This window comes from Puma concolor, chromosome B4, assembly GCF_028749965.1.
Source record: "Puma concolor isolate L17-30 chromosome B4, mPumCon1.1.hap2, whole genome shotgun sequence".
In the NCBI taxonomy this organism is placed as follows: Eukaryota; Metazoa; Chordata; class Mammalia; order Carnivora; family Felidae; genus Puma; species Puma concolor.
The window spans coordinates 73,154,022-73,166,771 of record NC_141673.1 but is presented as its reverse complement, the minus strand read 5'-3'; the positions used below and the strand labels follow the sequence as shown (position 1 = coordinate 73,166,771).

Genomic DNA, 12,750 nt, shown 5'->3' with positions numbered 1-12,750 from the left:
TACAGTAAAAAATTTACTATGTACTATCTAATGTTACCTACACTGATCTACCAATTAAACATTAGATGCCTACCTAAAAGCCGCTTCCCAAAAGCAGTTCATTCCACAAACATCAGAGGGCAGCATCCAATAGGGATTCCAGTAACACAGAGAGAAATCTTTACACCTAACAGAGTAAGACAGAAATAAAGTCCTATGTGAGTATTTCGATTTAAAACTAACAAGGAATTTACTTAAAAACACAATAACTTACTGTTCTATTTTCAGCAACAAAACTGCAAATCCAATTTTGCAAATTCATTATGGCTAAAGTAACTTGAGGAGTTTGGAAATTTCTCCCTTACTCAGGTACCATTATTTTAAAAAGGACTTTAAAACTTTTAGGTAGAATAAATTGCAGACTGAAAAACCACTCCTTATCAGGAACACTCCTAACATATTAAAATCCCCTCCTCAGATAACAGAAAATATGGGAATACTCCTAAAATTTTCATTTGTGTACTACACAAGATCCCCCCAGAATAAAATCCTTTTCAGCTAAACAAAATATTTGCTTATCCTGAAGCCAAATTAAAATGCCACAGAGACAGAAAGGGAAGAGAGGATCTTTGAAGGCTTTTAAATTAATCTTCAATTCAAGTTAGTTATATGGTGTTTTAAACTGAAAAAATAAGAAATCACGCTGGAAGTGGCACCTGGGTGGCTGAGTCAGTTAATCATCCGACTCTTGATTTCAGTTCAGGTCATGATGTCATGATTCATGGAATCAAGCCCTGCATCAGGCTCTGCACTGACAGCACGGAGCCTGCTAGGGATTCTGTCTCTCCTTCTCTCTCTGCCCCTCCCCGTCTCTCCCTCTCAAAATAAATAAATAAACATTAAAAAAAAAAATCAAGCTGACATCCATGGCTCAGTTTCATTATCTATATCATCTTCGTTCTGCTATATTACACAAGCTAAACTGAAGTTATAAGTACAGTCTTTCTGCTTAGACTGCAGGTCAGAGCTAAACAACAACAGCTACAACACCACACGTTACAAAAAGTATGTTTTTTTTTATTGTTACTCTTTTCCAAAACAATAGTTTCATTTGAAATTCACTGCAATGCGGGGCGCCTGGGTGGCGCAGTCGGTTAAGCGTCCGACTTCAGCCAGGTCACCATCTCGCGGTCCGTGAGTTCGAGCCCCGCGTCAGGCTCTGGGCGGATGGCTCGGAGCCTGGAGCCTGTTTCCGATTCTGTGTCTCCCTCTCTGCCCCTCCCCCGTTCGTGCTCTGTCTCTCTCTGTCCGAAAAATAAATAAACGTTGAAAAAAAAAAAATTAAAAGTTTGAAATTCACTGCAATGTGAGGCCTGCGTACTAAAGCAAGTATGAAATCAGGGTGAGTCTCTAAACCAGATCATTTCATGCCGCCTCACCATGTAACTTTGTTTTCTATCGCTATAAATTCAATTATAGGTTACTGTCTTTACAGCAAAAGATGAAATTTCAGTTTGCAAAGATCTCTGATCACACCTCTCACAAATGCCAACAGTCTAGGGCAGGGGATCTCAAACCCAGGCTGCACAGGGAAACCACCCAGAGAGCCCCATACCAGACCCATTAAATCAGAATATCTGAGAACAGGGTGGGGCACAAATAGTTTTTAAAATGCCGCCTCAATAATTCTGTATACTCCTGCATAAAAACCTCCAGTTGGAATTTTAAAATCAATGGAAAAAAATTACATTGTAATTTGGTTTACCTTTACAGAGACACCATTTTCAAGCCCAACATATCTTAATTTAAAAGGCTGCAAAAGCAGGAAATAAAAGAAAAAAGAAAATATATGCAGACCAATAAAACCCACGAACGTCTGTACCCTCCCAGGAACAGTTATGTATTTTTTAAGTCTTGCCTTTCCATATGAGACACAGGCTCAGTGGTGGTGTTAACAACAGAGTTCTTTTCAGAGTCAAGTGCTTTCACATCCACTTAAGCCTCACAACAAACTTGTTCAAACAGATATCTCCATCTTTCAGAAACAGGCATTATCACTGCTTTCTTTAAACAAATCCACAATTTACTTAGACTCAACACCTACAGTGCACCTTTGTTTCAGGAAGGACATAACTAATCTGGCTATTCCATGTCCTCCTGTTAAACCTTACAAGAGTAGAAAATGGAAATGAAAAATGGAAATGGAAAATTAAGTCTCAAGAAAAATAACTCCCCAATTAAATTCTTCCATAAAAATGATCCACTGAAATTATGTAATAATACCATTTTCTGCCTCCAGTTGCACTCTTCAACCTCTGAGACCTAGGCAACCACAATATCTATCTTTGGTCTCTATAGATTTGCCTGTTATGAATATTTCATGTACATGAAATCATACAATATGTGGTCTCTCAAGTTTGACTTCTTTCAGTCTGACTCGAATATTTTCAAGGCTCATCTACTATAGCATTTATCAGTACACTTCAATACTTTTTATGCCCTAATAATGGATGGATATGCCACATTTTGTTTAGTCATTCATCAGTTTATAGACATTTGGGTTGTTTTCCATCTTTTGGCCATTACAAATAATGATGCTATAAACATTCATTTACAATTTTTCTCTGAACATATGTTTTCAATTCTCTTGCATATATACCTACAAGGGGAATTGCTAGATCATGTAATCACTCTAAAGTAATTAATGCAGATGAAACTGCAGGGAAAATTATCAAGTTTTAGGTAAGTTTCTTGACCATAACTCAATGTCTGAAAACACAGTTTAGGGATATCTTTCTGTCTGTCTTTAATGGAAATATAAAAATATGCACTAGGGAGTATACATGCCTCTTACTATTTAAAAAAAATCATAAAACACTAATGTGCTACTGGCAAGAGGTAGCATAATTTAATGTTTCTTATTTCTCAAACTTACATTCTCTCACTTATGAAAAAATAGTCAAAGATTAAAATAGAGAGTAGAAACTCATTACGTACCAGCAACTGTTATTACAAGCAAAAATTAGAAAAAAACAACTAATATGGAGACAGATAGCAACTGTACTTTAGGCCACAAAAAAATAATATTAAAAAATACTGGGAAAGAAAAGGTGTTATCCATGTTCTAATTATTAGCTGCTTTTGCTTTTATTCCTTAAAATTATTGAAAATGAAATATCAGAAATACAGTTCAATTTTCAAAGAGGTAATTCAACTGAATAATTTTAATGGGGCAAAACTATTAAGTTGAATTAAGTGGGTATGTCTTCAGTAAACAGTGACATCCAAAATCAATGAAGTCCATAAAAGCAAATCTCCTTCATTGTAGTATAAGTTGAAATAAACTTTACTATGACTCCTCCTCAAATTTCATACAGTGTAATGTTTCTAGTTCCAGGTGGCTTGTCTCCAAAGTGATGAAAGGGTAGCACAAGGGAAATTTGTGGTAATAACACAGTCCAGTATCCTGACTGTGTGGGTGGTTACACGAATTTACATATGTGATAAAACTGCACATACATACACGAACACCTGTAAAACTGGTGATATCTGAATATAGTCTATGGGCTGTACAATGTCAATTTCTGGAATTACAATATTGTACTATATTGAAACACATATATTCCAGTTGTATTAGTATTGTACTATGCTCATAGAGATTAAGATCCCACTATTAGGGGAAATGGAGTGACTGATACAAGGGTATCTCTGCAATTTCCTGTGAAATAATATTCATTTTAAAAGTTAAAAAATAGAGGCGCCTGGGTGGGTCAGTTGGTTGAGTGTCTGGCTTCAGCTCAGGTCATGATCTCACAATTTGTGGGTTCAAGCCCCGCATCGGGCTCTGTGCTGACAGCTTAGAGCCTGAAGCCTGCTTCAAATTCTGTGTCTCTCTCTCTGCTCCTCCCCTGCTCATGCTCTGTCTCTCTCTCTCCTTCAAAAATAAATAAAAACATTAAAAAATTTTTGTTTTAAATAAAAAAGATCAAAAACAAAATTCCCCAAAATTTCAGTACTTGAAGAGCTGAGACATTTCATGCTTGGGATTAAGCAGAGCATTTAATTAATTATATAATACTCTCCACAGTAACAGTTCTCAAACTTGAAGTTTCCTTAAATCTAGTAAGAGAAGGTCTTCTATAATTTTAAACTGGAAAAGGTATTTTTCATTTCAAAATGTCCATGATAGTCTTGAGGCTTTAGTGAAAACCATGTACACCTTACAGTCAGGGATAAGTTTGGGCATATCCAGCAAAAGAATGTGGAAGTCTGAACGAAATACTGTGAGCCACCCATGAAATTTCAAGGCACAGATACCTGCTCTAGGACTGTGGCAAGAGAAACAGAGATGCTCGTGACCACATTAGAGGAGACCATTCCCATGATACTGACAAATCAGCATTACTTGAAGATCAGTGCCTGGGTCACTCATTTTCAACTAAAAATTGCCTCCAGACAACAATGTCTAGCTACGTCAGGTCTTTATCTCAAATCTCTAATTTCATGAATACTCAATGTGAAAAGGACTGCTTATATACAAATGGCAATGAACAATTACTTATCCATTTCAAAAGTAGGTTAGCTTCCCATTGTACCCAACCCCCTCCTGGGGGGGTGGGGGGGGGCTGGGTTAAGGATTTAAAATTTTTTTTAATTTATTTGAGAGAGAGAGAGAGAGAGTGCGCGCAAACACATGAGCTCTCAGAGGGGTGGGGTGGGGGGAAGAGAGAGAGAGGGAGAGGGAAAGAGAATTTTAAACAGGCTCCATGCTGTGTGGAGCCCCACGCAGGGCTCAGTCCCACAGTGCTGGGATCATGATCTAAACTGAAATCAAGAGTTAGACGATCAACTGAGTGTTTTAATCCACCCCTGGATTAAAAGATTTAATTGTTATAGGGCACTGGGTGGCTTAGTCAGTTGAGCATCAGACTTCAGCTGAGGTCATGATCTCACAGTTCATGGGTTCGAGACCCATGTCTGGCTTTGCACTGACAGCACAGAGCCTGCTTCGGATTCTCCCTCTCCTTCTCTCTCTGCCCCTCCCCTGCTCATGCTCGCTCCCTCTCTCTCAAAAATAAACATTTTAACAAATTTAAATGTTAAAAAAAGGGGGGGAAACTCCCCAGTAGAAAGTTTTTCTATGCATGACAAAAATGAAAATGATAAAGAACTGCCAATTTGAATACACAGAAATGCCAATACACTGAAAAACAGGTTAAGTCAATATGTGGGGGGAAGTATTTCCAACAGGAACAACACAGATAATAACCTTAATGTGTTAAAACAGGATTCCTAAATCAAAAAGTACACATTTTTTGTTGTTAGACTAATCAGTTTCCCCTCCAAAAGCACAGACCATTATTTTAATTAATTACTAGTCAGGTTTGTGCTAAGCACTTCACAGCCATGTGAAGTACGATCGCCAATGAACTAAAACACAAGTGCAACGTACTGCTTTTATAGAAGATGAAGGTGGCTTTAGTAAGTAATTTGTTTCACTATTCACTGTCTGAACTCCTCTCTTCAAAAATGACTGCAGAGAAGAAGGAAAAAAAATTCTGTACTAAAAATAGAGGGTCAAACCATTCTCAGCTAAATTAGTGGTTCTTAATATTTGGTTTTGTAACAATAACCTGGGGCACATATCTAAAATACAGATTCCCAGACCCCACTAACGGGTATTCTGGTTTAAACAGGTCTGGACTGGGACCTGAGGACAGGATTTTTCCCAGAAGTCAGAAAAAAAATTTTTTTAATGATTAAAATTTAAATGATTGAGGGGCACCTAGGTGGCTCAGTCAGTTAAGCATCTGACTTGGTTTTGGCTCAGGTCATGATCTCGCTGCAATCGAGCCCTGTGTCAGGCTCTGAGCTGAGCATGGAGCTTGCCTGGATTCTCTCTCTTCCTCTCTCTCCCCCTCCCCTGCTCTCACACTCTCGTTCTCTCTCAAAATAAATTAATAAACATTAAAAAGGAAAATGGATTCTATTCTTAAAAAAAATTTTAAATGACTGAAACCATCAGCATATTAGGTACGGTTTTACTGTGCCAGGTACCATACTCAGTAACCTATTCCAACTACTTCATTTCAATTCTCACAAACAATCCAGTATCACAGATTCTCTTATCTCTAATCTAACTGATGAGGAAATGTATTCAAGGTTCATACAGCTAAGCATGTGGCAACGCTGGAGTCTGGCTCCAAAGCCCTAAAGATGCTTAGTATATCCTACTAGTATTCACAAGACCCAGCAAAAATGAGAACTCGATGGCCTAACCAGATCTGAAAGAGTGAGGGGACTATATACCAACAGAATGACGGGTCCAGAAATGGTTCTCACTCAAATGTTTACTAGTTTTTTGATCCCCCCCCCCCCTTCACACCACCACACAGCCACAATAAGATGAGATCTTGATGATCACCCTCAAGACTTATCAGTGAAATGTGAGAATTTAATCACTCTGAGTAAAGTCACAAAATAGACTAATCCCCTCTACGGAAGTCCTGATGTCTGATAATAATAACGGCTTTACATTGAATACCTTAGCAAGAGTCCGTCAGTATCGAACAGCTTGACAGAGTTTCTCTATGTGGCAGAGCCTCTGCCTAGCCAGCATTCCCCTCTTGTAAGACACCACTCATCTCCAACACCACTCACGTTATCCTGTCCACCACAAGGATGTGCAAATGACACAGACCCTGAGAATCAGAGATCCCCATCCTAGACAACACTGACTTGTCCCTGGATGGACATGTGATACAAACAAATCCAGAGCCTTTTCCTAGAAATCGCCAGAAAATCTAAAGCCTCTTCCTGGAAATTTTTGAAATTCCTAGAATTTTGAAATTTCCTAGAAAATCTGGAGCCTTTTCGTAGAAATTTTTGATATTTGAGAAGAAACACCCCAAAGAAAGAGCTCATGAATAAAGCCTTTCTACAGTGAAGAAAATAAGAGTCCTAGTCCTTAAGGTCCCTGGAGCTGCCCGGGCATTTCCTTTCATTTTTCCTCCTGCCAGCAACCCACGTAAGCCAATAAATAACTGTTTTTGCTTAAGTTGGTTGTACTGGATTTTAATCACTGACAACTAAGGATTCTATTACAAATTAAGGTAAGTTATTACCTACATTTTACAGGTGAGAAAACTGAAATAGAGAGGTGGTCAAGGTTTCACAGCAGAGTATGAACACAGGTTTGTCTGACTCTAAGGCCTGCACATTTTCTAAATACCAAAATAATGGATTCAAACCAGATACATTAATTAATAGATTTCACTGAAAACCTGTTCTTATCATTTCAGAAATTTTACTTGGAGAACTTGGAAGGACCCTTCCAAGTACTTTATTGTCATGGAATTTGTGCAATGAATACTCTCCATAAGATCTGAGCAGTAAAACCTACTGGATATAACCTAGACCCCATGTTTGTTGTTTTAATGTTTGTTTATTTTTGAAAGAGAACGCAAGCAGTGGAGGGGCAGAGAGACAGGTGGACAGAGGATCCAAAGCAGGCTCTGTACTGACAGCAGAGAGCACGATTCAGGGCTGGAACTCACGAACCATGAGATCAGGACCTGAGCCTAAGTCAGATGCTCAACCTACTAAGCCATCCATGCGCCCCTAAATCCCGTATTTTATTTTTTTTTTAATTTTTTTTTCAACGTTTTTTATTTTATTTTTGGGACAGAGAGAAACAGAGCATGAACGGGGGAGGGGCAGAGAGAGAGGGAGATACAGCATCGGAAACAGGCTCCAAGCTCCGAGCCATCAGCCCAGAGCCTGACGCGGGGCTCGAACTCACGGACCGCGAGATCGTGACCTGGCTGAAGTCGGACGCTTAACCGACTGCGCCACCCAGGCGCCCCAAATCCCGTATTTTAAATGAATGAGGGAAATTAATAGTTTCAGTCTTGCAGGTAAGACTGCTTCAAAACAGTAAGACTGCAATGACAATCGAGTCCTACCAAATAAAAATGTTGCTTGCCTCACACCCCATTTTCCACTGATGAAAGACTATTCAGACTAGATTCTTATCACAGACAGAAACTTTACAGAAAGAGCACTGAAGGATCAAAGAATACAATTCTGGTCCAATTACTGATGCCTTCTGGACCTTGGTCAAATGATTCATACACAAGAAGAGAGGTTAAAGATGGACACTTACTCTTTATCCTGTGGTAGTCAAAAAGTTGGCCAAACTCTATGAGAAATCTTTAAAAATGTAGGAGGGCCTGGGTGGCTCAGGTCCTGATCTCGTGGTTCATGGGTTCAAGCCCCGCATCCGGCTCTGTGCCGACAGCTCAGAACCTGGAGCCTGCTTCCGATTCTGTGTCTCCCTCTCCCTCTCCCTCTCTCTCTCTCTCTCTCTCTCTCTGCCCCTCCCCCACTTGTGCTCTGTGCAGTGTCTCTCTCAAAAATAAATAAACACTAAAAAAAATTTTTTTAGATAAGTAGTATCTAAAATGAAGAACCCGGATCTAAGAATTCTCCAGCCTCACGTTGGGTGTAGAGACTGTCCGATTTCATACAGTGTTTTGATTAAAATGTTGCTTCCTTACAATTCTACCCAATACAGAAATAATTTTAAGTGCTTCACAATCACATAATAGACCATGAACAGCTTTTCATGAGCCTCATTTTTCATGAGCTCACTCAGGTCGTCACTCACTGCCTCTCCCACACCTGACTGGAAGCAGTTCTGCTTTTATGAATAGTCAGGAATTAGCCAGACTGTAATCAAATCATTGGGTACAAAACATGACAATCCTGCTTTCCCATGCTGCTCCTCTGCCCAAACGTCCTTTCATTTTGAAAGGGGCCATCAACTCTCAGAAGAATGTTAAACAGCCTGCAGCAGACCTGCACTCCTTCGTCTCACCAACCCTGTGCTTTCCCGTATTAAAGCAGCCTTTGCCTCTTATTAAGGGAGCACTGAGTCCTTCCCAGATTCCCAGAGAGGTGCTCACAAATAAAGAAGCCTATTTTTCAAGGAAGTGCAAACGCTCAGATTTTGTTAAGCATTCATAGTGCGTCGCATTCTTTCTTCCTTTAAATCTCACGGTGATTCCAACTCTGGCAGTGATTTGTGCAAATCCACGTAAGTCACTATGCTTCTTTTTAAACACCGATTTTTAGAGAAAGATATCCCATCCCACAAAACACGTGAGCATGTTAAGCATCGCAGATTTTTCTTAACTGGCTGTAAGTTTCAGAACAGACCGACTGCTTCCTAAAGAAAAATTCAAACTACGCATAAAAAGCTCTGTCCAGATTTCACTAACTGACTAATAATGAAAATGTAGGCGTTAACACACAAAAATTGGACGCCCCATTCAAGAGAAGGGGAAAAAATTGAACTAGGGCGCCAGCCTGATGTTTAAATATCTCAACTTGAACTCCATGGAAACAAGAGGGAATTCCCACTAGCCAAACAGCAAGAAGGCTTTTGTGGGGCACCTTTTACTTTCAAAGAATTCTTTAAGGAAAAAAAAAAGCAACTGTCAATTAAAAGTTGAAAATTAATTTCTATCTGCTTTAAAGGCGCATAAGGAATGGGTCAGAGGGCAAACACAAAGAGCATGGGGTGCTCTCCGGCGGAGCTACCCCCGGATGGAGGGGAAGGAGGGAAATGAGAGACGGGGTCACGGACGGCGGCAAAGCGGGAGGCGCGGGCCCGGGGACGGGTGGCGCGGGACTGACCGGGGAGCTGTCCGGGCCAGGCCAAGCCCCGCGTCCCCGCGCCCGCCGCTCCTCCCTTCCTGGCCTCGGCCCCCAGACCGGGAACAGCCCGTACCTGTCTGACCGGCCGGGATGCGCTGCGGGGCCCGCGCTGCCCACCCCTCTCGCGCCGCCGCGTCCGCCGCCCGCGAGCCAGGAAGCCGCTGCGGCCTGCGGCTTCCCGCCACCGCCGCCCGCTCCTTCCTCCAGGGACACGGCGAGCTGGCTGAAGGCGTAGAGGAGCGAGCAGAAGCCGCAGGCCAGGCACAGCACCACGATGCGCAGGTAGCGCCGCATCGCCCCGGACCCGCGCCTCAGCTACCTCAGCCACCTCAGCCGCCTCAGCCGCCGCAGCCGCCGCGCCGCACCGCGCCCGCCCGGCGAACTGGAGCGAAGGGAACAGCACGGCGCAGCCGCGGCCACAAGTTCCTCCTCCGCCGCGGCCTCGTGCCCGCCCCTCCTTCCTTCTTTTCCCCCCTCTCGCCCCGCCCAACCACCTTCGTCGGCAGGCTGACAACCCGCCGCTAGCCTGACCCCGCCTCCGCCGCCGTGGGCCCCTCCCACGGGGTGGTGGGGAGCTGGTAGCTGCGGGACGCGCAGGCGCAATGAGTGGGCGAGACCTTGGCGCTCTGGAGTCCGAGGGGAACACAGAAGAAATGCAGAGCAGGTAAATCCTGCCCCTGGTGGCTCCAAACCGAAGAGGAGAGGTGTGGCAAAATAAACGAGGCGCTGGAGACAGCTGACCCGAATTCAGATTATGGTTCTAACACATAGTAGTTTGTGACATTGAGCAACTTAAAGTCTCTTGAGCATGTTTCTTCATCTCTAAAACGGAGATCATATCCTCATGATAGGGTGGTGGCAAAGATTAAACTGCTTAACGCACGAAAAACGCCTTGCACCTGGAAGGCATTTATTTAAGCCATTTTTCAGTTCCATCTTCCTCAGCAGGGACTTCCCCAGCCTCTAAGTTTCTTTAATACTGTACGAGCCATTTTCATCCAGATATTTAATTACGTCGTAATGCTGTTGAGTATGCATATCCTGCCTCCCAGTGAACTTGTTACGGGCATGTACGGCTGAGGTGCTCTCTATTGCATCTTTTTTTCACCTTCTTTACAACTCATCATTTGCATGTCCGTAGCAATTAATATTCTCCCTAAAGGGCTTTCTCTTTAGCTTTCCATTTCTTCTCCCTCTTCTTCAGCCATATAAACACTCCATTCATTTGTTGAACATATATAAAGCATCACTATGTGCCAAGCGCTATGCCTTGGGGTATAAAGGTATAAAGACACCTAGCTGGGCATAGGGTGGGACAGTAAATAAGCTCGTAAGTAAGTGGGACTTAAGTGTCAATAAGGGACAATGAGTAAATATGTGGGACTTATAAATATGTGTACTACTAGAATACAGACATTAGGATATAAGCCTGTAAAGGTGTGGGCAAACACAGAAAGAAGCCATCAGTTCTACTGAGGGCATGCTCAAAAGACACTTCATAGTAAAAATGGACCCAGAGTCTTGGGTGGGGTAAGGGAAGGAATTGCAGGCTGAGGTATCAATGAAACAGGTACTTGTGTCTGGGAAGCTGAGAAGTTCGATACCACCAGCTAAGTGAATGCAAGGGAGGGTATGATGAGTGATAAGACTGTTGAAGGGGCCGGATATTTGAGTGCCTTGTTTAGTATGCCAAGAAGTTTTAACTTAATCTAGCAGAGTGGGTGAACCACTGAAGGGTTTTTAAATTAGGAAGTAACATGATCACATTTGCCTTTTAGAGAGCAGGTTCTGGCCTCAGTGTGGAGGCTGGGACAGAAATTGAGATTGGAGCCAGAAAGCAGTGCCAAAAAGTGAGGGAAAGGAAGCTGGCTTTAACACACACACACACACACACACACACACACACACACACACACACACACACACACACACTTACACACCTCGTGGAGAAAAATCATCCTGTTAAACTGTTCAAATTGCATTTGGAGCTTTGAAGAGTTTGGCCATGAGAATCAAAGGGGGGAAATGCTGTGTAATTTAACACTAGTTCTCCATTTGGAATCCCTACACAAAACACTGCTGGCTCTGTGACCATGGAAAGGCACTAAAGAAATTTAAGCCTCAGTTTCCTCTATAAAGATGAAATTTCTTGCCTTGCCTGACAAAAAAATGAAAACTAGCATGCTATCAAGATGTGTAAGTAGAATTAAAACATACACTTATTCATTCAGTAAACATTTATTGAATATATTCTACATGCCAGACAAGGGGCTAAAATGTACTGCCCTCGAAGGGATGACAGGCAAGTAAAAATGACAATAATAAATTAATCCTTCTACTACACCTTACAATTCTTAGAGAAATAAAGATAAACTCAACGAAGTACAAAGATGGATCGCAAAAGCATTTGTAAGAATGGAAAATAGATTTTGAGAGAGAAAACTAAAGGTTATATTACCAAGAAACTAGAGTAAGAGCTAGTACTCAAATAGATCAAGGATGTTTAAAGAGATGCCTACCACAATTGTTCTCTATTTCAACAAAGAAACTAAATGTAGTAAAAATAAAGAATAATTTAATGACCCACAGATTGTTTAAATACTGAAATGGCAATTTTCATTCTTCAACAATTTATGGGAAGAGCATATCTGGAAGAATAATCATCCGTTTACTTGACATCAGGGTTCTGGACCATATCACACCCCTTAGATTCCTTTTAATTCTGTAACTAAAAATGAAATTCTGTTGAAAAAATATATAAGGCATTCCAAAATTAGTAAATATTTTTGTATTACCCACAGTCTTAACTGGCTGTCTTGGAGTATGAGGAGCTATGTGCATGCCCTTCTGATCATTTCCAGGATTCACACATTTTTGTATATATTTTTAAATGTCTGTTTATTTTTGAGAAAGAGAGACAGACAGAATGTAAGCAGGGGAGGGGCAGAGACAGAGAGGGAGACAAAGAATCTGAAGCAGGCTCCAGGCTCTGAGCTGTCAGCACAGATGCGGGGCTCGAACTCAACAAACCAAGAGATCATGACTTGAGCC

The 12,750-nt window shown here is 41.6% G+C and overlaps 1 protein-coding gene across 3 annotated transcripts in view; it reads right to left on the bottom strand.

Moving 5' to 3' along the window:
* GXYLT1 (glucoside xylosyltransferase 1) overlaps positions 1–10,130 on the bottom strand; it is a 53,588-nt gene extending 43,458 nt beyond the window's left edge. The window contains exons 1-2 of one of the 3 annotated variants that reach the window (XM_086713639.1): positions 9,773–10,130; positions 74–166 (exon numbers count right to left, since the gene is read on the bottom strand). In XM_086713639.1, coding sequence (XP_086569765.1) covers positions 74–166; positions 9,773–9,993 — 314 coding nt within the window. In that variant the 5' untranslated portion in view covers positions 9,994–10,130. The remainder of the gene's footprint in view (positions 1–73; positions 167–9,772) is intronic. The other 2 variants (XM_025930599.2, XM_025930600.2) reach the window with 2 other exon arrangements.
* Between the last annotated feature and the right edge of the window lie 2,620 nt (positions 10,131–12,750).